The sequence below is a fragment of the Zootoca vivipara genome, chromosome 4 (genome assembly GCF_965207765.1).
Source record: "Zootoca vivipara chromosome 4, rZooViv2.hap1.1, whole genome shotgun sequence".
NCBI classification, from domain to species: domain Eukaryota; kingdom Metazoa; phylum Chordata; class Lepidosauria; order Squamata; family Lacertidae; genus Zootoca; species Zootoca vivipara.
Genome location: NC_142587.1, coordinates 30,795,300 through 30,819,072, shown reverse-complemented (window position 1 = coordinate 30,819,072; position 23,773 = coordinate 30,795,300). Strand labels below are relative to the sequence as shown.

The 23,773-nt window shown below is 40.4% G+C and overlaps 1 protein-coding gene across 5 annotated transcripts in view; it reads left to right on the top strand.

Annotated features, from left to right (window-relative positions):
* UBE3A (ubiquitin protein ligase E3A) overlaps window positions 1-23,773 on the top strand; it is a 35,735-nt gene that overhangs the window by 9,535 nt on the left and 2,427 nt on the right. For 3 of the 5 annotated variants that reach the window (XM_035114766.3, XM_035114765.3, XM_088667678.1), the window contains 9 exons: window positions 3,051-3,167; window positions 4,720-4,764; window positions 8,647-8,957; window positions 9,751-11,003; window positions 18,874-19,018; window positions 19,964-20,169; window positions 21,421-21,585; window positions 22,592-22,747; window positions 22,839-22,912. In XM_035114766.3, the coding sequence (XP_034970657.1) occupies window positions 3,148-3,167; window positions 4,720-4,764; window positions 8,647-8,957; window positions 9,751-11,003; window positions 18,874-19,018; window positions 19,964-20,169; window positions 21,421-21,585; window positions 22,592-22,747; window positions 22,839-22,912 (2,375 nt within the window). In that variant the 5' untranslated portion in view covers window positions 3,051-3,147. Of the gene's footprint in view, window positions 1-930; window positions 1,095-3,050; window positions 3,168-4,719; window positions 4,765-8,646; window positions 8,958-9,750; window positions 11,004-18,873; window positions 19,019-19,963; window positions 20,170-21,420; window positions 21,586-22,591; window positions 22,748-22,838; window positions 22,913-23,773 lie in introns of all 5 variants that reach the window. The other 2 variants (XM_035114768.3, XM_088667677.1) reach the window with 1 other exon arrangement.

Sequence of the window (23,773 nt, the reverse complement as noted above, 5' to 3'; positions counted from 1 at the left end):
GGATACTATAGGCAAAGAATAAATATGTTCTGGGACTAGGTCAGCTCAGCCAAACACTAGTACAGGGTTTCCCGAACTTGGGTCTCCAGTTGTTTTGGGACTACAGCCAAAAGTACCCTATGGCAAAATGTCCTCCATAACAGGGACAGTATTGCTTTATCAATTAGGAGCATAGGAAGCTGCCTTATACTGAGTCACACCCTTGGCCCATCTAGCTTAGTACTGTCTTCACTGACTGGCAGCAGCTTTCTAGGGTTTCAGCCACAGGACATTGCCAGCCTACCCCAAGCTGGGAACTGGATGGAAATTTTAAGTGTTTTGTCTATCCTCAATTTTAAACTACTTCTAAGACAGTGTCTCCCAAACTTAGTTCTCAAGCTGTTTTCGGACTACAGTTCCCATCATCCCTGACCACTGGTCTTGCTAGCTAGGGAAATACTGCTTTCTATCCATTTGCTCTGCTCTGTAAACGGGGTTCTGATGTGCACGGCTATCCTAAACCTGGGTGCAGACAGTGCTTCAGATTTCTGCAAAAAAAAATGTATATAGGGAGAGATCCAGTGGTACACCAATAGATGCAACAGAATTTCCTATTCCTCTCATCCCCGTTCCTTCCCCTCCATCCCGATAAAGCGAAGCAAATTGGGGACTGCAGGGGAAAAGAAAGGGAGTCTTAAGTCCGGTTTACACAAGAAGATGTCTGTTGTGCAAGCGGGACACCACATTCAGATATCACTCATACTTCAGAATATTCTTATTTGCCAAATGCTTTATAGTCATTCTTACTTTCCTCAGATCTGGAAAGAGTGAGTTGAGAAAATTTAGTGCCCCCCCCCCCCCGCCCCAGGTTAAGGGTTTAAAATTTTGTACGTAAGAACAGATAAGATCAGATTATAGAATTAGGTAAGACATTAATTGGTTCCGTTTCAGCAATGGAAGTCTTCAGCTGGAGAGCAAAAAGCCAGTGGGTGGCCTCGGGGTGCTGTGGGTACGAGTGTTGCTGAATAATCACTGGCTGACAGCGACATGACAGAGTAGAAGATCAGCCTTACATCTTATACCAGAGAAGCCAGATCACAGGAGACAGTTGACAGGTAAAATTTTGAAATGGAAATGTCCACTACAAATGGGTTGCTGAAAAGAAAGAGTCCAACCATTGTAAACTGCATTATTTTCATCCTGTGTTTTTTATTAGTTTGCATTGTGGGAAATTTTTAGAACAGTGGCTATTAAACCTTGTCAAGGTCAACTGAAGCCGTCCAAGGGCCACCGCAAATCTCATGGAATCAAACCCCACGTTTCCACCAAGTAAACACTCAGCAGGAAGGTTCAGCCAGTCTCAGGTCTCTTGATACATACATTTGCAAGCACATGTTCGTTGCACTCATACTTCACATTTTTTAAGGCATACATCTAAGATGCTTGATGTTGTCGTTTAGTCGTGTCCGACTCTTTGTGACCCCATGGACCAGAGCACGCCAGGCACTCCTGTGTTCCACTGCCTCCCACAGTTTGGTCAAACTCATGTTCCTAGCTTCGAGAACACTGTCCAACCATCTCGTCCTCTGTCGTCCCCTTCTCCTAGTGCCCTCAATCTTTCCCAACATCAGGGTCTTTTCCAGGGAGTCTTCTCTTCTCATGAGGTGGCCAAAGTATTGGAGATGCTTGACGTATGTGATGTCTGAAGTGGTCCTGAGAGACTAGGACATTGGTGTGATAGGTGTTTCCTGTGAGAGGACTACTGGGATTCAAAAGTCCATTCTAAAAAATAGGCAGTTACTCATTAATCACCCCATGTCATGGTGGGGCAGGGTCCATACAGCTGTTCTTGCTGTAATTAGAAAGGAGTGGGTCAGCATTCTACCCACTAGCTGCCTCGTGATTTCTGCAAAAACAGGTCTGAGAAGGGGTGAGAGGTTCTTGCATCTCCCTTGTATATAAAGAGCCATGGTTGTAATAGGCTGTATTTTCTTCTTTGAAGTTTTAATGGCCACTAAAGCTGAATCTAGTGGTGAAGTACCTTGTGGTGGAATTACTAATTAATTGTAATAAAATTGTGACTGGTGTCAGTATCATATTTTACATAGAAATGTGTTGTATAGTGGCCTTGTCTCATAGGCTGAAGTGGGTGATGCCAGAAATACAGCCTTTACCAATATTAAAATAGACCTTCTGGCCATTCTAACCTGGGCCATCAAAGGCCAACCTATATAAAAGATAATATGCGCTTCTAGGAAATGTATGGATTTGTCTTAGTGAGTCTCAAGGGCAAACCTGTAACCTGTAATTGCAGGTTAGCCACCTCTGTATTCCTTACATTCCTAAGTTGACACATGAATAATGAAAGAGGACACTCTTAAAATTTCATAGTAATGCACAAGACTGGAGATGGCCTCTGGGTATATTGGGGTATAGCCTATTGTAGATCTTTTTCTATCATGAACCACACCTTGAATTGATCCTGGAGGTCAATAGGGAACAAATTTAATCTCTAGATCTTTATTGTAACATGTTTTCTTATGACCTACATCAGAAAGCAGTTTTTGGAATTAACCTTAAACCAGCTTAATATTTTGAGCCATCGTTAAGGATGGTGCTTTCTAAAATAATGCAGGGTAGTGGAATTGGTAGAAAGCTCTCCTAGGCACAGTTGCAATGCATAGCTCTAGGAATGACTGTAAGCCTGAGTGAAAGTGCATGGCTAAACACTACCCATAGTGGAAGTAAAAATATATTCTCCATTCCACAAGGTTTTCTGGCCATCATCATTTCTGTCTTTCATGGATTTCGTTTCAATAGCCTAACTTTAATGAACCGCCCAACTATGACTGAACTCTGGGAAATGTATTCCATTGAATCTAGACAAATTCAAAAGTTGATTTGTAAAGGCTGGAACTTAGTTTTGACTGCAGAATGATTATATATATTTGTGTTAAGATTTCTTGCAACACAGAGCGTTTGTTGGCTAATGATCACAATTGTTTGTTTAAATGCCTAGTTTGAAACATGAACTTGAGGATGTTTAACTAAGCAGAACTTTATTCATTTAGCACTATTAAGCCTATGCTTGGCCCAGCACAAGAGGACCAGCGACAACCTGTTTTTATAATCAACAACACAAAATTGTGATCACCCCAATGTCACCGAATGGCCACAGCTTGTAAAAGGTAAATGTCATGAACTTTTACTTCCATAACAGCTTAATTAGCAAGTAGTCTTTAGGAGGACACCATCGAGGCAAATACTTTGAAGTGACTATCCTTACTTTATATTGCTCTGAATATCAGTGTTAATATTCCATAAAATGCCGCCGCCCCCCCCCCCCCGAGTTGTTATATAGGGAAGACTGTCTCTGGTTCAGTAATTGCCAGAAGCAGTCCACCACAGTCCGACCTTAGAAGAAAATGAAAGAATGCACAGATTTGGGGAGAGATCTTAATGGTATCTTGCTGACAATGGGTGCTCAATTTAGCTAAAACAATTACTTTGTTCCAGAAACTTGGTGAACTTGCCTAGTGCAGCAGACTTGCGTGCCTTTGCTTTTTCTATCCTAGGAGTTACAGTGGAGGCAACTTCTTGCAGAATGGAGAAGTTGCTTTGAGTGGCATTGGAATTGAGCCACCATATGAAATTGCTAGCTCATGCTGCAGTGTTCAGATTAGTGGGTGGGTGTGTTGCGATCATGCTTTCTGCAGTGCTATTCGGGGCTGAAAACTAAGCACTTGTAACGAAATTTATTAAACAAAAGCAAACCTTTTGGTTTTGGCAGGGGTGAGCTAAATAATGATAACTTTTATGTTTTCTAAACTTCTTAAGCATGTTATATTTAATGTTAAAAAAAAATTGTTCAAATAAACAAATATATACACTATTTATTTAATGGCTGTTAACTTACCTTTCAGAGAATCTGTTCTCTACAAGGCAGTTTTCAGCATCATGTAACAACATTGATACACTGAAATTCCATAATATTTTTTAAAAAAAACCAATAAAATGACATTTAAAAGATAGCAGATAAAACAATTCTTTAAAAACATTCCATAATTTTTTTTCAAATGCTGGCTAGAATAAAGAAGAGGTCAAAATATTTCCCTGGGGAGGGTATTCTACAAATGCAGGGTCATCACAGAAAAGGCTGTGTCCTTGTAGAAAACCAGCACTGTTGTAGAATAAAGTTTTAACTAGCACAGAACAACATAAAAAGCTGCTTTATACTTACTAATAATAAAACACTGTTAGCTGAGCTTCTGGAAATCTTAGAAACATAGGCTTGTTGGAATCTAGAAACATACCAAGGCCACTTTTTAATATAGCACAAGGATTAATATAGCTCAGCTGACCTGGTACTGGCAAAATTATGATAATAAGAAAATGACAAATTATTGGGACACCTAAAAATGTGGAAGTATTGTAAATAGTGGTTTTTATGAAGCATTTCATGAGAGAATAGAAAGTACTATGTAAAAAAGGTGTACAATATGTAAAAGTTGATAATTGCAAAAGTAGACAGCTGTGAGTGTATGATGAGCAGCTTATATCTGTGCTTGTATGGTTGCAAGCAGCCTTAACCTATAGGTAACTTTCATTTGAAATCAGTAGGACTGGCTTCTAAGAGAATATGTTATTGGTATTAATGAATCACATAATATGCTAGTAGTCGTATCACTTTTCCTCTTAGTTGCATATGAAACACTCACATTTTTATTTAAACCTTTACAGATCACCAGGAGAACCTCACTCTGAAAATATTGAAGCTAGCCGAATGTAAGTATAACCAGCATATCAAAAGAGTCCATTTGGTATATTTTGTGTGAAACCCAGATGCAACATCAGAGTTGCATTACCTACATTCTTCAACAGCTACCTTTAAGTTGTACTTGAGAAAAAATATTCATTGTTCACTTCTTCAACATGATGGTTTGCCCAGATTAGGTACATTGAGAACACAATCATTTGCCTAGATTAGGTATGTTGAAATCAATGGGAAATCACGTTAGTCATGACCTGACTTTTCCCATTGATTTCAGTGGAATCTAAGTGCAGCTAACTTGGAAAGGACCCAATCCATAGATCTCTTTGATGTTTTTGCTATGACAGTTCCCAGAGCCAATAACGCAAGCTGCCCCTGAAGTTGAATTACAGCTTGCTGCCTTGGCGGGTAAACTGTGCTAGTGAAAAAATGTTACATTGCCCGCCCTGTGCTCATTCTGCATGGGAATATAAATGATTGCTCTGGATCTCAATCAGAGGCTTCTTCAACTCTTATTATATACAACTAAAATTAAGCAGTGTCCAATTGTTTAGTGATACAGAAAATACTAGGTCAGGCTCATGAGTAGAAAAGGTACTGGTCTAGCTACCAGACTGTTTGTAATTTCTGCTTCTTGTTATTTCAGTGTTTCTGGTTTATGATATCTGGTTTATATTCTGTGGCTTTTTTGTGGTGATTTATATATTTTATATTTTGTAACGGACCACATTGGAAACCTTCAGGTTGAAAGGCAGGCTATACATTGTAATACTAGTATTAATAACTGTAAATAATTTGCTTTATTATACTTGTGCTTTTCATATTATTGTAACTTGAAATAATCTAATTTTTGAAGCTACAGCTGCAATTTAATTCCATCTTATTTATTAGATCAGAATAATTCAACTCAGATTCTTTTATTTGCCAACGGCTCAACTACATTAACTGTAATATGAAGTTAAACTGTAAGTGGGCAAAATCCATTCATTAGTCTAGATAATACTGAAAAGAAGAAAGCAATTAACGCTCTTCCTGTTCTAAAAGATTTGATAGAGTGGAAACAACTGATGACAAATATTGTTGATGTGTAACTTGGTTAGAAGGAGGACCAAGGGGAAAATGAGTCAAAATATCAGACATTTTTAACCAGCTTCGTCTGAGAACCTTACTTTGCTTTTTTGTTAACTGTGACGTTCAGAGCTAAAGGGAGTACCAAAGCTGGTTTGCATGTAACACTAAACCATGGTTATGTATGTACAGAAGCAGGGAAGAGCCCAAGTGAGGCTACAAGTTTGCATACTCCTCTCTCCTCCCACACAGCTAGGAGAAGGACTTCACTAGTGTTTACTTTGTTGCTTCGAATTCTGGCTTGTGTATGAACCAGAGATCCAGGATTATAACTTCAATCAGTTAGACAAGCCAGTTTCATAATCCATGATTTGAAGCTGGCTTGCTCTATAACTGAACAAAGTTCGTTTAAACCACAATCTCTGATTCTCACAGAACAACAAGGTAGGACTGGGGAAATGGAAAGAAAGTGCTGGCAAAGTCATTCTCCTGAGTGCATGAGATATATATGAGACCAAGGCTTTGCTTTGGGCTCGTTGACACAGCACTAAACCATGGTTTAGTATTAATATGTAACTAAACTCATGATGATTGTGTCACTTAACTCTAACACTGGTTGATTAGTTAGATTTCAGTAATTCCTAATTTATGCATTTGAAGAATGATAATAAAATACTTGCCAAACCTAAGAATACTGATGCTAGTAAAAGAATAGTCAGGCCCATAATATATTGTATTTAATTGCCAGTGCGTGCATTCCCATAAAATTTAACAACGTATTTGTTTCCTTTGCTGTCTTCCGAAAACGGTTCTTCCAGAATATAGAGTAGCGTCTGTTCCTTTTAGATTAAAGCAAGATACTAAAAAAAAACCCCAAGAAGCAGACCCAGCAACCACAGACAAAACCACAAAATAAGTATCCGTCATGTGCCACCAAAAGCTGGAGACAAAATTATTGTTTTGCCTGGCACCTAAAAAGTTACAACGCAGCACGTCATTGGTATACCATGGAGTGATATTCCAAAAGTTGCGTGCCACAGTAGAAGAGGCCCTATCTACAGTTAACCATCTGCTCTCATGATGAGAACACTCTGTAGAAGAGCTCAGTATATAGGTAGATTCAAACAAGATTGGGTAGCCTTTCAGATAATTAGTCCCAGGCCCTTTAGGATTTTCAAGATCGTAACTGTCCCAGTGAAAACTACTCAGAAGCAAACAGCCATAATGTAATTGTGCTGCAATGATAGTTGTGCTGAGTATTCCAGTTGCAATAGATGTTTGGGATATAAATCATCTCAAGAATATCAGTACGTAATTACACATTCTATTTTGCTTAGTTTATTTCCTTGTTTGTATGAAATTGTTATAATAAATCTGTATAGCAGCCATCATTTGAAACAGAGGGGCTTAGGCTAGTATTTCTTAGAACACAAACCCACAAATCCTCTAGAAAAAAATTACTTTATGAAACTAAGGGGAATTTTGTGAGGATTCATACACTTAAAGGTTGTTTTTTATTTGTTTTAAACTGCAAATAGTTAACAGCATGGCTAATATCAAATTATATTCTCTCCTTGGAATGTCTTTTGCATGCAAAATCTTGTTATTAGGTCCATATCATAAAGATCTGCTTGGGGTAGTTCTGGAAGGTTTTATTTGGAATTAAAATAATTCCAAATAAAATGGAGAGTTTTGTTTTGGAGTTCACTTATATATTCTTAGCCTAGTGGGCACTATATTTTGAGACATCATTTTATTCAGACGTGTTCTATGTAAGAGATTTACAACTCCTGTAGTCTTGACTTTGATGGTGAATTGGAATGATCCCAATAATATTTTAACAATTTTATTTAAGACGTAACTTCAAGTTTTTGCTCAGACTAGCAGAAATATTGAGCATTTTTGCTCCATGTACTACCCAGCAAAACTGAAGCATTAAGAGAAACTGAAGCATTAATAGCATTCCAGCTATTGGAAACTCATCATTGAGTTCTTTAATCATCAGTTCTCATCATTGAGTCTCTAATTAACCATTGTTCCCTGTTTCATCCAAACCAGGAAACTATGGTCACCAGCTTAAGAGCAAGCCAGGATCTTAAACCTTGATTTGAACTTGGCTTAACCATTTAATATCCCTGTTAAAAACTGGCAACTAGGAAAAAATTGTTTTAGTATAGTATGGCAGCATGAAATTATAACACAGACTGATATATTTGCATATGAGGCATGGAAGCCCCAGCAGCATGGCCAATAATGATAGATGATGAGACTCATAGTCCATATCATTTGGAGGAGCCAGGTTCTAGTCATACACTTACTGTACTAAATTTCTACATTATTGTGGATTTCAATATAATGAGGAGGAGTGTGTATATATATATGAGGAGCTTAGTAATTCTTGTAACTGAATGATTTGTTGGAACCAAACTATGACAAGTATTGACCATAACCCTGTCCTAATTAGCTACTTTTGAAAGTTCTGTTACTTAAATCTTTCCAGTTGAAAGTAATCACATTGAAATGCTGAGCTTGGGGAGGGTCTTGCTCCAGACTTTGATAATCTACATTTTTTAAAGAAACAGCAGACTAGTTTACACCTTTACAAACTATACTGTGCATCAGACCTATTATTATTATTATTATTATTATTATTATTATTATTTAGCAGCTACATTTTGCATTTCAGGATCTCTTGATGTGCAATATCTGTTAAATTGAGAGAGATTACTTCAGAGCCTCACTAATCTGTGCTTTGCCAACCATTTGAATGAGCTTGTATATGAAAGCCATACTAATCCTTGTGCTTACTGTTTGGATGTTTGGTACAGGAAGCGAGCAGCTGCAAAGCATCTAATAGAACGCTACTACCATCAGTTAACTGAGGGCTGTGGAAATGAAGCCTGCACGAATGAATTTTGTGCTTCCTGTCCAACTTTCCTCCGTATGGATAACAATGCAGCAGCCATTAAAGCCCTCGAGCTTTATAAGATTAATGCAAAACTCTGTGATCCTCATCCCTCCAAGAAAGGAACAAGCTCAGCTTACCTAGAAAACAATTCCAAAGGTGCCCACAACAACTCCTGCACTGACAGAAAAATGAACAAGAAGGAAATGCAAGGCCCAAGAGATGACTTTAAAGGTAAGGCATTACCTTGAACACTGGCTGCCAATATGCTTCAGGTCCAGTTTCAAGGTGTTAGCGGTAAGTCTTAAACAAGTGGAGACCTAGGCACTTGAAGGAGCATCAACCTGCCCATGCATTAAAGTAGCCAGTGAGGCTTTCCTTTGCCTCCCAGTTTTAGAGGCTGTATACATTATGTGGAGATGGGAAAGAGGGTCATATCTTTGCCTGTGCCCAGTGATGGAAAACCCTCCCTTCAGAAACAGGCACCTTGCTTTGTTGCCTGATTAAGAACCGATTATTCAGTCGGGCATATCTGTTGCTTTATACTGTGTTCCATTTTGTGTTTTAAGATGAGTGCTGTTGGTTTTTTTACGTACGTTATTTTTGTTTGATGAATCCTTGTTTTAAATGAATTACACTGACCTGAGATCAAGCAGTATAGGGCAGGCTATAAATATTTGAATAAATAAAATACAATAAGGCGGCTTGTTTCAACAAACCATGGTTTGTTGAACCACCATTTAGAATTCTGACGTGTTAACCTGGTTAATTGAAATTAAAAGTGAAAGCTTTGCAGCTCCCCCATAACAGCTGTGCCAGAGCAGAGTGGGAGTTTGTGAGACCAGGGGAATGGTTTATCGTAACACTGAACACAGCCCTAGTTTCTAATTCAATCTTCTTTTGTCATAATAAAGTGCCAAAGTTGTTGTATGTCTGCTGAAGTTGGTAAATAGTGGGTCTCTTAATGCCTTCTGCTTTTTTAACCTAAGTTCAACAGAGGTTTTCTGCTTTGTGTTTAACATTGTAGATGTGACATTCTTAACAGAAGACAAAGTCTATGAAATCCTTGAGCTATGTAGAGAAAAAGAGGACTATTCACCTTTAATCCGTGTCATCGGGAGAGTGTTTTCTAGCGCTGAAGCTTTGGTACAGAGCTTTCGAAAAGCCAAGCAGCATACTAAGGAAGAACTGAAATCTCTTCAAGGAAAGGATGAAGATAAGGATGAAGATGAAAAGGAAAAAGCTGCCTGTTCTTCTGCCATGGAAGAAGATTCGGTTGCACCATCATCATCATCATCCAGAACAGGCGATGCCGCGCAGGGGGATAACAACCTACAAAAATTAGGCCCAGAAGAAGTGTCTGTAGACATTGATGCAGTCAGACGGGTCTACAATAGATTGCTTTCTAACGAAAAAATAGAATCTGCCTTTTTAAATGCACTTGTGTACTTGTCGCCCAATGTGGAATGTGACTTGACTTACCATAATGTGTACTCTCGAGATCCTAACTATCTCAACTTGTTTATTATTGTAATGGAAAATGGTAATCTTCACAGTCCTGAATATCTGGAAATGGCACTGCCATTGTTTTGCAAAGCAATGAGTAAGCTACCCTTAGCAGCTCAAGCGAAGCTGGTCAGATTGTGGTCAAAGTATAGCGCAGACCAGATCCGACGGATGATGGAAACGTTTCAGCAACTTATAACCTACAAGGTCATAAGCAATGAGTTCAACAGTCGCAACTTAGTGAATGATGACGATGCCATTGTCGCTGCTTCAAAGTGCTTAAAAATGGTTTACTATGCAAATGTAGTGGGAGGGGATGTGGACACGGATCACAATGAGGAGGAAGATGAAGAGCCAATCCCAGAATCCAGCGAGCTAACGCTTCAGGAACTGCTGGGCGAGGAGAGAAGAAATAAAAAAGGACCCCGAGTAGACCCACTGGAAACGGAACTTGGTGTAAAAACTATAGATTGCCGAAAACCACTTATACCCTTTGAAGAGTTTATCAATGAGCCACTGAATGACGTTCTAGAAATGGACAAAGATTACACCTTCTTCAAGGTAGAAACAGAAAACAAATTCTCCTTTATGACGTGCCCCTTTATATTGAATGCTGTTACGAAAAACCTGGGATTGTATTATGACAACAGAATCCGTATGTACAGTGAACGGCGCATCACCGTACTCTACAGTTTAGTTCAAGGACAGCAGTTAAATCCGTATTTGCGACTCAAAGTGAGACGGGATCACATCATAGATGATGCTCTTGTCCGGGTAAGTGGCGTATTGGTGTAAAAAGGTGTTTGACTGCCCATGTTTGAAAATAAAATAGCTAGAAGCCAGATTGTTACTATGTTATCGACTCAGGTTTCCTGGTGTCTGAAGTATTATAAGCACTAGTTGAGGTTACTGCTGCTTTGGGGGACTGATGTGTGGAGGAGGAACCTGCCATGTACACAGGTATGTGTCGTATCATTCCCAGAATTACTCTTGGAAAAACATTTGAACCTATGTAAAACGTGTATGGCTTTTCTTTTGCTAAAACCAAAAGGCTGTCACGTTAGAATTTTAATCTCTGCACAAATGTTCCTAGAATATTTTGATTTGGCACACTATGGCTTTTATCCTCAGATGACCATTCAGAAAGAGACTTGAGGTTCTTGGAAGTTCATTGATGGATAATGGTACATTGCATGTTGTGACAGTGGGGGGGGGAATTACACTGCTTTATTTCAGGGGTGCATTTGATGGGGTGTATCGGTTGGCAATACTCGTTTAACTATCCGTTTCAGAGTGTCCCCATAATCTGGCCACATTCATGGGCAATCGTCACATGAAACAGTTTGTGGTATAAAGCAGCAGTCAGGTACTCCAGCGTGTGAGCCTCCCTCTTTGTCCTGTGAAGCCATTTTGACCAAGCCACACCTACCTTCTACACCCCTGTTGCAGGTAAAAAGATTCAGCTCCCTGCCAAAAGTGGAATTTTCAGGCACTGTCAGTTCAGCTAGCTGGTGCTGCTTGCAAAACCATGATCCCGTGCAAGCACCGATGATAATCACATTTGCCCCTGTAACACAGGGCTTCACAAGCACTAGCGATAAGCAGAGGCATCAACACCTACAAAGCACTGTGCCTTGACCCGTGCAGTTTGATTTCAAACGACACAAGCAAAATTGAAAGGGACCCTGGTGGCCATCCAATCCAACCCCCTGCAATGCAGGAATCTCAGCTAAAGCATCCATGACAGATGGACATCCAACCTCTGCTTAAAAACCACCAGTGAAGGAGAGACCACGACCAAGGGAGACCGTTCCACTGCCGAAGAGCTATTAACTGTCAGAAAGTTCTTCCTGATGTTTAGTCAGAATTTCCTTTCTTGTAGAGAAGAAACAATTTGCCCCACAGAACTGGTGGTATAAACCCATAGCCCCTTCATCGCAAGGCTTTCTGTGATTCATCTTAACTGTTTGAAGTTCAACCTGCCCTTCACAAAGCTGTAACAAATCATTAAAATTTTCCAATTGAGTCTTAATAAAGCTAGTCTTCAAACCAGTGGTCTACATAGCACCAAGAGGTGTTGGCAAATTTGTGGTTTTCTGAACACATGTCTTGGGTTAACAACCTAACATCTGGGGAACAAAAGCTTCACGGAGTACTGTCCTGAACTTTGCATCTCCGTTGTGTCGGTTACTAAAGTTTCACAGTAGCTTTCCAGCAGTGACCTTTTGTTTGGTTAGAGCAGAGGTGGTCAACCTGTTCCTTACCGCCCACTAGTGGGCATTTCAGGATTCTAGGTGGGTGGTAGGGGATTCTACAGCACAAGCTGAATCCTCCTTCCATCAAGCACTGGTGGGCAGTAAGGAAATTTTACCATCAAGAAAGATGCATTAGTGGGCGTTAGGTATAAAAAGGTTGACTATATCTGGGTTAGAGGAATAGAAAATATGGTTCGTTCTTTTTTCCTAGAATGCAGGTTCTTCAGTTTGTGATAGAAAAGATGAGCAGTCCCTGATAAGGGGAAGGAGCCATGAATCAATTCTCCCAAGACCTGTGTCACTTAGCTTAAAGAGTTTAACTGCAATTCTGGTGCTGATGCTAGCATCTAACGTGTAAGAATAATACTCAGTTGCATTAACATTGAGTGGTGTCAAGTGGTCCTGCTCCACTAGTGAAACAGAGCTTTCCCCTTCTCCCTTCTCTCCTTCAGCCCCCCCACTGGTAGACCCTATAGGGAAGATTTGGAAGTCGCATTGTGCAAGTGGTCTTCCACTCACACTGGATGCAACCCACTGCCTTCTAATTACATTCATTTGACTTGACTTCATTTAAACTAGGTTATATATTTTTTGCTGCATAGAAATAGAATATAAAACATGATATAGATAATAAACCAGTATTAAATCATAAAACCATCAATAATCAAAACTGCAGAAATAGACTCATTTGAAAAGGCTCGGGAGAAAACATTTCCAGCAATCATCAAAAACTTTAACATTTTATGCAGCAGTGATAACACTCTCCGTATTTAGACCTGCTAACTTGATCAAGTCAAAAATAGTGCAAAGCTTTGGGTTGGTTTGAAGATTTTGGTGTCAGGAAAATCCTGAGTGAAGCTGAGGAAGCCAGCTGCTGTTTATCTCAGATAATTTTTCATGTGTGTGAGGGGGAAACACGAATCTGTAGCTTTACACTGGTCTGAAAGTTTGAGATTTTAAATTTGTTGCATGTGCTATTTCATTAAGAGTGAAAAGGCTCCCTCGTATGCCCCTATGAGTGGGATAATTTGATCCCTCTTTGGTGGTTGAATTCCAGAAGTATTGGTAGGAAGTGCATCAGGAATGGCAAGCCTTTTTCTGTCCAAGGGATGTGTTGATCCTTGGCCAATCCTCCATGCCTGCATTTGTTGTGGCCACTCCACACACATGCACACTGCATCCCTACACACACACACACACACCAGAACCGAGTTTTTACTGGCAGTCGCAGAATTTGGAATTGCAGTAAAACTTGTATTTGCCATGGCAACAATCCTGCAATTGCGCTTTGAGCATCTAAATGATTGCCAGTGGCTGAAAGGATAACCTTGATCACAACTTGTTTTGATTCCGGCATTCTGTTCCACAATGGTGGGCGTGCACATGCCCTGATCCAGTGGCTACAGGAGAAAGCTGCATTACAGCTCACATTCAGCTCTTGCAAATCTATAATTCACTTGGTTACATTGTGTTCTATAAAACCTAGTTTAAGGCTGCTATATTTAACGTGTGTGTTTATCTAGTTTGACTCAGCTCTATTCTAAGCTAGATGTCTTTTGTTTTTCATTTGCTCAGCAGTGCAGTTGGATTTATAGTATCAGAAATCCTATTCCTGTTCTGCAAGTAAATTTTTCCTCAGCCTTGGACATTGGCTGCCTTTTGTTATCCTTTCCTTTTTATCATAGAATCATAGAATCCTAGAGTTGGAAGAGACCACAAGGGCCATCCAGTCCAACCCCCTGCCAAGCAGGAAACACCATCAAAGCATTCTTGACATATGCCTGTCAAGCCTGCTTAAAGTCCTCCAAAGAAGGAGACTCCACCACACTCCTTGGTAGCAAATTCCACTGCCGAACAGCTCTTACTGTCAGGAAGTTCTTCCTAATGTTTAGGTGGAATCTTCTTTCTTGGAGTTTGAATCCATTGCTCCGTGTCCGCTTCTCTGGAGCAGCAGAAAACAATCTTTCTCCCTCCTCCATATGACATCCTTTCATATATTTGAACATGGCTATCATATCACCCCTTAACCTTCTCCAGGCTAAACATACCCAGCTCCCTAAGCCGTTCCTCATAAGGCATTGTTTCCAGGCCTTTGACCATTTTGGTTGCCCTCCTCTGGACACGTTCCAGTTTGTCAGTATCCTTCTTGAACTGTGGTGCCCAGAACTGGACACAGTACTCCAGGTGAGGTCTGACCAGAGCAGAATATAGTGGTACTATTACTTCCCTTGATCTAGATGCTATACTCCTATTGATGCAGCCCAGAATTGCATTGGCTTTTTTATGTACAACACATTTACATTGTGACTGAGTACCACCATTAAATTGTCAAGTATGTATCATGTCCCTTACTACACCCAAGATGCATCCTGAAACAATAAACTTTCCTAATTACTGGGCAACTACCTTCCTACTCTGAATGCTGACAAAGTGCCCTTATAAACTTTTAATTCTTGTGCATTCATGGTCAGACTCGGTCTAATATTTGTTTGAAAATTTGGTTTCATTTGTATTTAAGAAATAACTAATTTGCTTCCGTTCTTCAAGGCTTTGTAACCATCACAGAGTAACCTTGCTCTAGATTCAAAACAGATGTTCAATTAAAGCAGCCTTTGGCAACCTAGTGCCTAAAACTTGTAGCTCAAGGGAGTGGGAACTGCCCGGTTCTCCACTAAGCACCAGATATCAAGTAATTTGACACTTCTAAGTGCTCTCCCAGGTGTTTCTTTGCAGTCATGGCTTACATTCAAGCCAAGGCTGCAAAGACTCCTGCTGAAAGTGTGGCTTGCATTCAACAGGGATTGGCTCCATTCAGGAGCTCTGATCGGGAGTTCGCAAGTGCTTGCATTTGGTACCAAATTTTAAAGCCTCTGGATGCAAGCCCTATTTGCAGAAGAAGAATTGGGGGTGCATTCTAAGACTCCCAGTTGCTTTTGTGTAGCTGTGACCTTACCTGCCCTTCACCTGATTTCATATTATGTAAGGTGCGGGGCAGGTGGGGAAATTGCCTTGCGGACCTATGATCTGAAGGTTCCTCCTCCCTGATATAGAATATATTAGCCCAATTCACATGTCTTTGGAAACTAGGTAATAGTTTGATATGAATGTGCATATCTGGACAATATGACTCTCATCTGCTGGCGCACAGAGGATATAAACCAGGATTCGTGACTTCGCATTATGTCAAAACCAGGAGGCATGGACTGTTTTGCTCCCAACAAGCTACATTAAGACAAAAACAAACCTTGACTACACATCCTGGTCAGGGAGTGAAACAAACTACAATCCCTGCTTTAAATGTAACACTTAGGCAGTAGTTCAGTTTTGTTTCCTCCCAGCATAAGCTGCAGAGAAGCAAAGTGGCCAAGATCAGTGTGTTCACAATAAACCAGTGGTTTTCTACCACTGTGCTGTGGCACCCTGGGATGCCTTAAATGATGGTCAGGGGTGCCATGGGCAATAGTGGCCTCTGTCCCTTTTTCCTTCCTTCCCTCCCTCCGTCTGATGCCTTCTTGAGTCCCTGCCTCCCAAAGACACGCACAGCTGTTTTCTTGCAGCTCTCCAGGCGAATGGTGTCTCTGGGAGGCACCTCTCTTTGGGGCACGGAGGGGGCAGCTCAGAGACCAGGGACGGCTGCAGCAACTGCCTGGAGGACTCCGAAGGAGAGAAGAGGAGGCTGAGGGAACACTCCACACAGTAGGGTGTTCGAAAAAAGGTGAGAGGCTGCCAGCTCTGCAAGCAGTAACTGGGCTCCTGAGCCTCCAGGGGTGTTGCAGAAAGAATGTGGTTGGTCAAGAGAGCCAAGGACTCAAAAAGGTTGAAAACCCCTGCCATAAACCATTAACTGTGGTTTGCTGGGATGTGAGAACAAGGCCTAACTGATTGATTTGCATACAGCTTCACTCCATAAAACTCTTCTTGCATATCTTGTGTCAGTAAAAATGTCTACTCGTAAAGCAAAGTTCTTTATCGCCTTTTATATTTAATTGCTCCAATCATATTCTTAGTATGTGATTTAATGATTTTGTTCCAAGTGGCTAGATTAAATGAGATACCTTTCCGAGGTACAAAAGTAAAACGTTGCCCCAATTTCAGTGATGGTACACATTCTCTGTGTTACGTTTCCTTCTTAGAGGAGTCAAGAAAGTTTGCGTTAACCCAGTAATGGCATTAATTGCGTCCCATGGGGGTCAGAAGATCATTCTCTGCAGTTCTTTCCCCTGTAAGGCTTCAGAAAACTTAGCAATGAGAAACTGGGCAGTACAAAGTGTTGTGCAATAGAGAGAGAACTTCCTCTTGATAATCTTAGTGGTTTTTATGTCTGCAGTTGGGTGGGTGGTGGTGTTCTTTGGAATAAAACTTGCTCCTGGCTAGACGAGCTGGTGACTTTTTTGCCATCTTCTGTAGCAAGGAGTAGCATGGTTCACTTGGGTTGGAACCAGTTGCCAGTTTTCTTAATCATATTGAAGTGTTGACGGTGTCAGTTCAGATTCGGTAGGCCTTGTTTAAATAGATATTTTAAGTCTTCTACTTTGAAGGCTACATATAAATATCCAATCCACTGGTGCAGAAGAAAAATTTCAAGAAACTGGGATAAATGCAAGTATATGGGCATGAGTTGTATTAAATGTGCCCCAACGCTACATAATTTTGCTCACATGCGCTGAACCATAGTTTAGTGCCACATGAAGAAGCCACCTTGAGCCTCGTGTGTTGCCTTCGTGTGTGCTCAACAGAGAGGTGCCAATTCTGACCTGAAGCATTTAGTGTTTGTTCACTCTCACCTGCACACAATGCTCAGCTTAATCAATGACACATGGAGCAGCAGTTGTCTTAACAAACCAGCAAGCTCCCTGGTCTACTCCTTCCTTTTACAGCTGGATTGGATTTTAAATATTCACTGTATTTTTCCGTCTATAAGACGCCCCCATGTATAAGATTTTGGGGAACTCAGATTTAAGAAAATGGGGGAAGATGGCCCAGAGTATAAGACGCCCCCTAATTTTTGACATTATTTTTTAGGAAAAAAACCTAGTCTTTTAGGGAAAAAACGGGGGGAAATACGGTACTGGTTAACTTACCATCGGTAGCGCATGAGACTATTCATCTCCAGGTTGTGGGTTCAAGTCCCATGTTGGCAAAACATTCCTGCATTGCCGGGTCTTGGACTAGATGACCCTCGTGGTCCCTTCCAACTCTACAAGTCTAGGATAGAAATCAAGGTATCTTAAGGAATCTTGCAGAAGAAACATTTTTCTTCCCCTATGGACACTTATGCAACCCAAAATGCCTCTCTAGAGGGATGTGTGGGAGGGCTCCAGAAGATTTTGTGATAAGTAGCTGGGGTGGAGGGAATGAGAAGCATTTATTCTGTGAAGTTCCTTGTCTAAGGATTCAAGCCACTTTGTAGATCGTGGGTTCTGATCCTTTGTGGATACTGTCATGTCTATCTTCAAGGTTCCTTTTAAGGCTTATGCAGAATATGAACTTGGAAGATGTACTCTAAGATCCTGTGGGCTATTTTAAAGTTTGAATCTAAAAGTTAAAACTGTTGTGCGTCCTAAAAGAAAGAATTGGGGAGGAGAGGAGAGCTCTCTGTAGGATTTGTACAAGGCTTTGAGACAATAGAAGTCATTCTCAGCTATTGCTGCGGGAAGGGTACCAGTCGCTGGAGATGACAGTAATCCCCTCAAACTCTGAGCCAAAAGGTCAAATTCTGAAGCAGCAACTAGAAGGAGAACAGTGTGGTTCCTACCCTTGGGCACTTTGGGAACCCTGTTTCCTCTTTTTCTTACCTTTCCCTGTTTAGGGAAGTATTTAATGACTGATGTTTTAATGTATTTTTAATCTTTCATTGGAAGCCACCCCGATTGGCTTGGGAAACCCAGCCAGATGGGCGGGGTAGAAATAATAAATTGTTGTTGTTGTTGTTGTTATATTCCTCCATCCCGGTCTAGCAGAGCCATCCAAAACATTCTCCAGGCATGTGCACAGTGCTTGCAGGCCTTCCCAGTCAACTTCATCCCCTCCTTTTTCTTCCTTAGACAGCACAATGGGATGAGCCCAAAGTGGGTCACATTGGCCACCCCCTCACTGTGAACCTCATTATGTCCCCTGCTGTTCTGTATAACAGACTATAAATATTTTCTGTGGCAAGTATTTATTGTGACCGTTACCCTGAATCACTTGTAACAAACTGCTTCGTTTTCTGAGTCTCGCTATTCCTTACGTCCGTTAAAATATATTTCTAAGATAAATCAGCAGCTTTTGTTTTTGCTTGTGCATGTTGTGGTGAAGCAGCGGGGGGGGGGTGCTGTTTAGTATATCCACAGCATGGTGACCTATGAAATAGGATGTACTAAAGGAACGTTTTGTTTCTTATTCAATAGTTAGAAATGATTGCCATGGAAAACCCAGCAGATTTGAAAAAACAATTGTATGTGGAATTTGAAGGAGAACAAGGGGTTGATGAAGGAGGAGTTTCTAAAGAGTTTTTCCAGCTAGTTGTAGAGGAAATCTTCAACCCAGATATTGGTACGTAATTAACTTTGTATTTATTTAATATGCAAGATGGTTTGTGTCTCGTCGTCTTAACAGTTATCTACTCTTTCCTGAGCCATATGAAAACACATCTTTCTAGGTTTTGTTTTTGTTATTACTTGTAGCTTGTGTATCCCAACCTCGGACACCATCTTGTGACAAGTCAGCAAAATCACGTGACAGCCCTTCTAGGGGATGGTACACCTTTTTCACATGAAAGTGTGCCTTGGTTTTGAGTGCTCACCTGCCCACCAGAAGCCAGCTGTAGCTAGCTGCCTAAACCTAAAATGTTAGCTCTTCTTGTGCAGGTAGTGTGTGTGTCATGAAATGTTCAAGCATTTCTCTCTCTCTCTCTCTCTCTCTCTCTCTCTCTCTCTCTCTCACACACACACACACACACACACACACACACACACACACACTGTTCCAGTGGATTTTGGGATATTATGGTAACTTTATTATACATGGGGACTTTTGAATCAAGTCCAGATGGTGCTTTGAACTAAGCTGCGACTAAATAACAGGTGGATTTCTTCATGTGCCTCCTCCACAAGAGGCCCAGAAGGTGACAACATGAAAACAGGCCTTTTCTACAATGGCTCCCCATTTGTGGAATGCTCTCCCTTAGGGTTTATACATCTTTAGGCGCCAGGTGAAAATGTTCTTCTTCCACCAGGCCTTTCACTTATTGACATCCAATGCCCTTTTAAATGTGTTCTGGGAGGGGAAATTATTGGTTGGTTGTTCTTAATTTTATTATGTATTTTATGTGTTTTTTATGTTGTTATGTTGTGAACTGCCCTGCAATCTTCGACTGAAGGGTGGTATACAAATTTATTAAATAACGGTAATAATAAAAATTAAGCTTTCAATTTTTTCTTTTAAAAAAAGTCTTACTATTCAATTCATCAGTATTAATTTTGACATGCTTTTTTATAGGAATGTTCACTTACGACGAGTCTACAAAATTGTTTTGGTTTAACCCATCGTCTTTTGAAACTGAGGGGCAGTTTACACTGATTGGAATTGTGCTGGGTCTGGCCATTTACAATAACTGTATTCTGGACGTCCATTTCCCAATGGTTGTCTACAGGAAACTAATGGGCAAAAAAGGAACTTTCCGTGACCTGGCAGACTCTCACCCTGTAAGTTGATAATTACGTTTGGAAATCTGTACTTACATTCTGAGTTGTTGTTGTTGTTGGCAGTGTGACACTCTCTGAGTGTTCTCTTGCATGAAGCATCAGTAGCCATTGTCTCAAAATTGCATAATAGGAACCAAAGTTGAGAGTGTTGCTTGCTTAGTAGTTCATCACAGAGGCAATGTTTAAACTGGTGACTTCACAGCTCCCACTGTTTGCAGCTTCACTACACATATCCACACCAGCTCTTAGTCCTGTGAAAGTTTGCTTAATGGGCATTTTAGAAAAGTCAGCATTTAGCAACACTTCTAGTCACCTGTTAAATGATGTCAGGTGCTCAAGGAAAAGGCTGCACAATGTGCAGTGTCAAGAGCCCTGTACTGTCAACACAAATGTGCTTTGCCGGTACTGGATAAGAGGGGAGTGTGTGTGTGTGTGTGTGGAAGGGAGGGAGGGCGACTGGGTCACTTAACCTGTTTGTCTTATCTAAGCAGCTGAGATCTTAAATGTATAGGGTGGCGGCAAGTCATATTGCAGCTGAGTTATATGGACAATCACAACAGTTTCAAAACTAGCTTTCTGAAACTTCACAATGTAGTTGTGAAAGCAAACAATGCCAGTGATGTTCTCAGTGTTATTTCATTCCAAAACAGAAACTTGCATCTGTTCCAAAGTTTCCTTTAGTTGAAAATCTATTGGAAATTATGGATGGTAAAAATAGGACGATTTCTTCTCCAAATGCAAAAGGAGGTGTGTGTCATCCCGTCGTTTCCCCCGCTCTTTATCAGACTGCACTTGTAGCCGTTGTTACCACACACTTGCCTAAGACAGTATCTTAATGTGTCCATTTTTTAAAAAAATGAAAGGCAGCTCTGGGAGGCAGCAACCTTGATCAGAAGAGTAGACAAGGAGTTGTAAAGGGCTTTTTCCATTCAAAATTGTCCTCCCCTTGCTGCTTTTCCACCTATCGGGATGTGGGGATCTCTTCCCTGCCTGTGGAAAAGCAGCACATGAAAGTGATTTTGATAGGAAAAACAGCCTTTGAATAAAAGATTAAAGAGCTCTCTCTTCCTCCGCAGTTGCTGTGATCTGATTCACAGTATCCTATAGCTGCTTTTCATTTAAATCTGGAAACTGACATGGGTGTAAGTAAAAACATACAGTTTGACCCCTAATGTTCATGCATACTGCATAATTACCAGGTCTGTTGCTGGGGCTTTAAAGCCTTATAAAATATGTCTCATTTCATTTTAGGTTCTCTATCAAAGCTTAAGAGACTTGTTGCAGTATGAGGGAAGCGTGGAAGATGATATGATGATAACCTTTCAGATATCTCATACAGATCTCTTTGGTAATCCAATGATGCACGATTTAAAGGAAAATGGAGATAAAATCCCTATTACAAATGAAAACAGAAAGGTAATTTGAATGGGCAATGCTACCAGTTGCGGAGTGATTACTTGATCAATATTCCAGGAGAACAGATAGAAACACACCTTGTTTGTGTTTATATAAATTAAGCTCATTTGCATGATCTCTGCTGAGGCTGTCAGAAAGTTGTATTTTCTCATTTGCTAAATTTGTATGATAACAAATAGTGCTCAAGGTGACTAACAGCCATAAAATACAAAGCAAAATAAATCAAAAGCGTGAAAATAAATTAAGTGAAACTTATAAAAAAAATGCCACAAGTTCAACTAATTTCAGCAGACTTAAAATTGCCATAACAAGTCAACTTGTAAGGCCAAAGGGCTATATGAATGAAAGCATCTCTGCCTGCCAGCAAAAGATAAGGAGAGAGGGAGTATATGATGAACCACTGAGAAAGGGATTCTGATAAAATGTTATTTTGAGAAGTGATTTGGGGAGAAATTCTTGCGGTATTGCCCTCCCTGTGGAATACCCTCCCATCAGATGTCAAGGAGATAAAGAACTATGCAATTTTTAGAAGACATCTGAAGGCAGCCCTGTATTGAGAAGTTTTTAACATTTTGATGTTTTATTACGCTTTTATATTCTGCTCGAAGCTGCCCAGAGTTGCTGGGAAAATGCAGCAAGATAGGCGGGGTATAAATTGTTGTTGTTATTGTTATTATTAGATTTTAAAATACCTTTATTAGACGTAGATGATGATGTGAAACATTCTCTGTGGCTTGTTTTGTAAACCACTTGATTTTGTGGATGGAGTGAAAAGAAATAGGATTTATTTGGGGAAAGCTCAAAATTATTAGCAGCCCGAATGATATAAATATAAGTTAACTAATCTCATACGAAAACTGATGTGCTTTGAGACCACTGTTTATTAAATGGGAGGAAGTCTGTTCTGATTTTGGGCAGCAGTTCTTCCTATTTCTCACCTGTTGAAACAAAGATTCGCACTTGACCACTAAGGAAACCTTGCATTGTTTGTCTATTTATTAAACAGGAATTTGTGAATCTGTATTCTGACTACATTCTCAACAAATCAGTAGAGAAGCAGTTTAAGGCCTTTCGGAGAGGATTCCACATGGTAACCAACGAATCTCCCCTAAAATATTTATTTAGACCTGAAGAGATTGAATTGCTCATTTGCGGAAGTAGGGTAAGGCACCTGAAATGTGCAAAAGACAATAAATTGCTCTCTGCTGAATATCTAAAGTCTGAGGTGGTGATACAATTTCTTGTATTTATAGAATCTAGACTTTCAAGCTCTAGAAGAAACTACAGAGTATGATGGCGGCTATACCAGAGACTCTCTAATTATTAGGTAGGAGGGTTATGTTTTTCTGTGGGTGAATGGAGAAAAGTCTGCCTGTTAGCAAGTGGTGTGAATAGCTAAATTACGACGCAAATGTACCAGATAATGCACAGTTTAAAAAACAAAAAAAAGATATATGTTTAAGGCTTCCAGTTTTAAAATATACTAGATCTTTTTTTCTTGTCCATTCTGTGGTTAAACCAGAAGATCTGATGTCTTGGACATAGGTCAAAAAATCGCATGTAGAAGGATGACTTCAAGAGTAGCAAAGGGGAGGGGATGCTCCCCACCCCAAAATATTTATTGTCCCCTCCCAGCTTTCAGGCCCTGTGTTGCATGGATTAGATCCTTGTTTGCCTAATAATGGTCTTTGAACTTCCTGGGCTCCCCCCAATAGCTTTTCCTAGAGCCTCGCCTGGGCATATAGTAGCAGCTTCTGTTCTGTAATCAACGTGGCTATTTGTGAAAAGTTTTGTACTTGCCAAAAACAGTGGAGGACCCACCAGTTTTCCCATTCTCAAATTTTGCATGGCGTGCTAGTGTGCACATGCTAGCGCTCTCAACAGCTAAGGATAGTAATGAGAAAGGGGGAGCGTTAAGTAACTTAGGCAGTGTGGGAAATGAGAAGGTAGACTGCCACCCACTGTCCTCACCCCCACCCAAAGCCCTAAAAGAGACTGTTGCAGCTGGGTAGAAGTCTGTAGGCTTTTGAGGAAATGTGAATGCAGTTCTTCAGCCAGCTAGGAATATACATTCAGAAGCACTATATTCCCCTACCTGGATTGAGATATATGTATGGATTGAGATATATGTATTTGTGCATTTGAAAACACCCGTAAACAATATATTGATACAGTACAGTTGCATTTG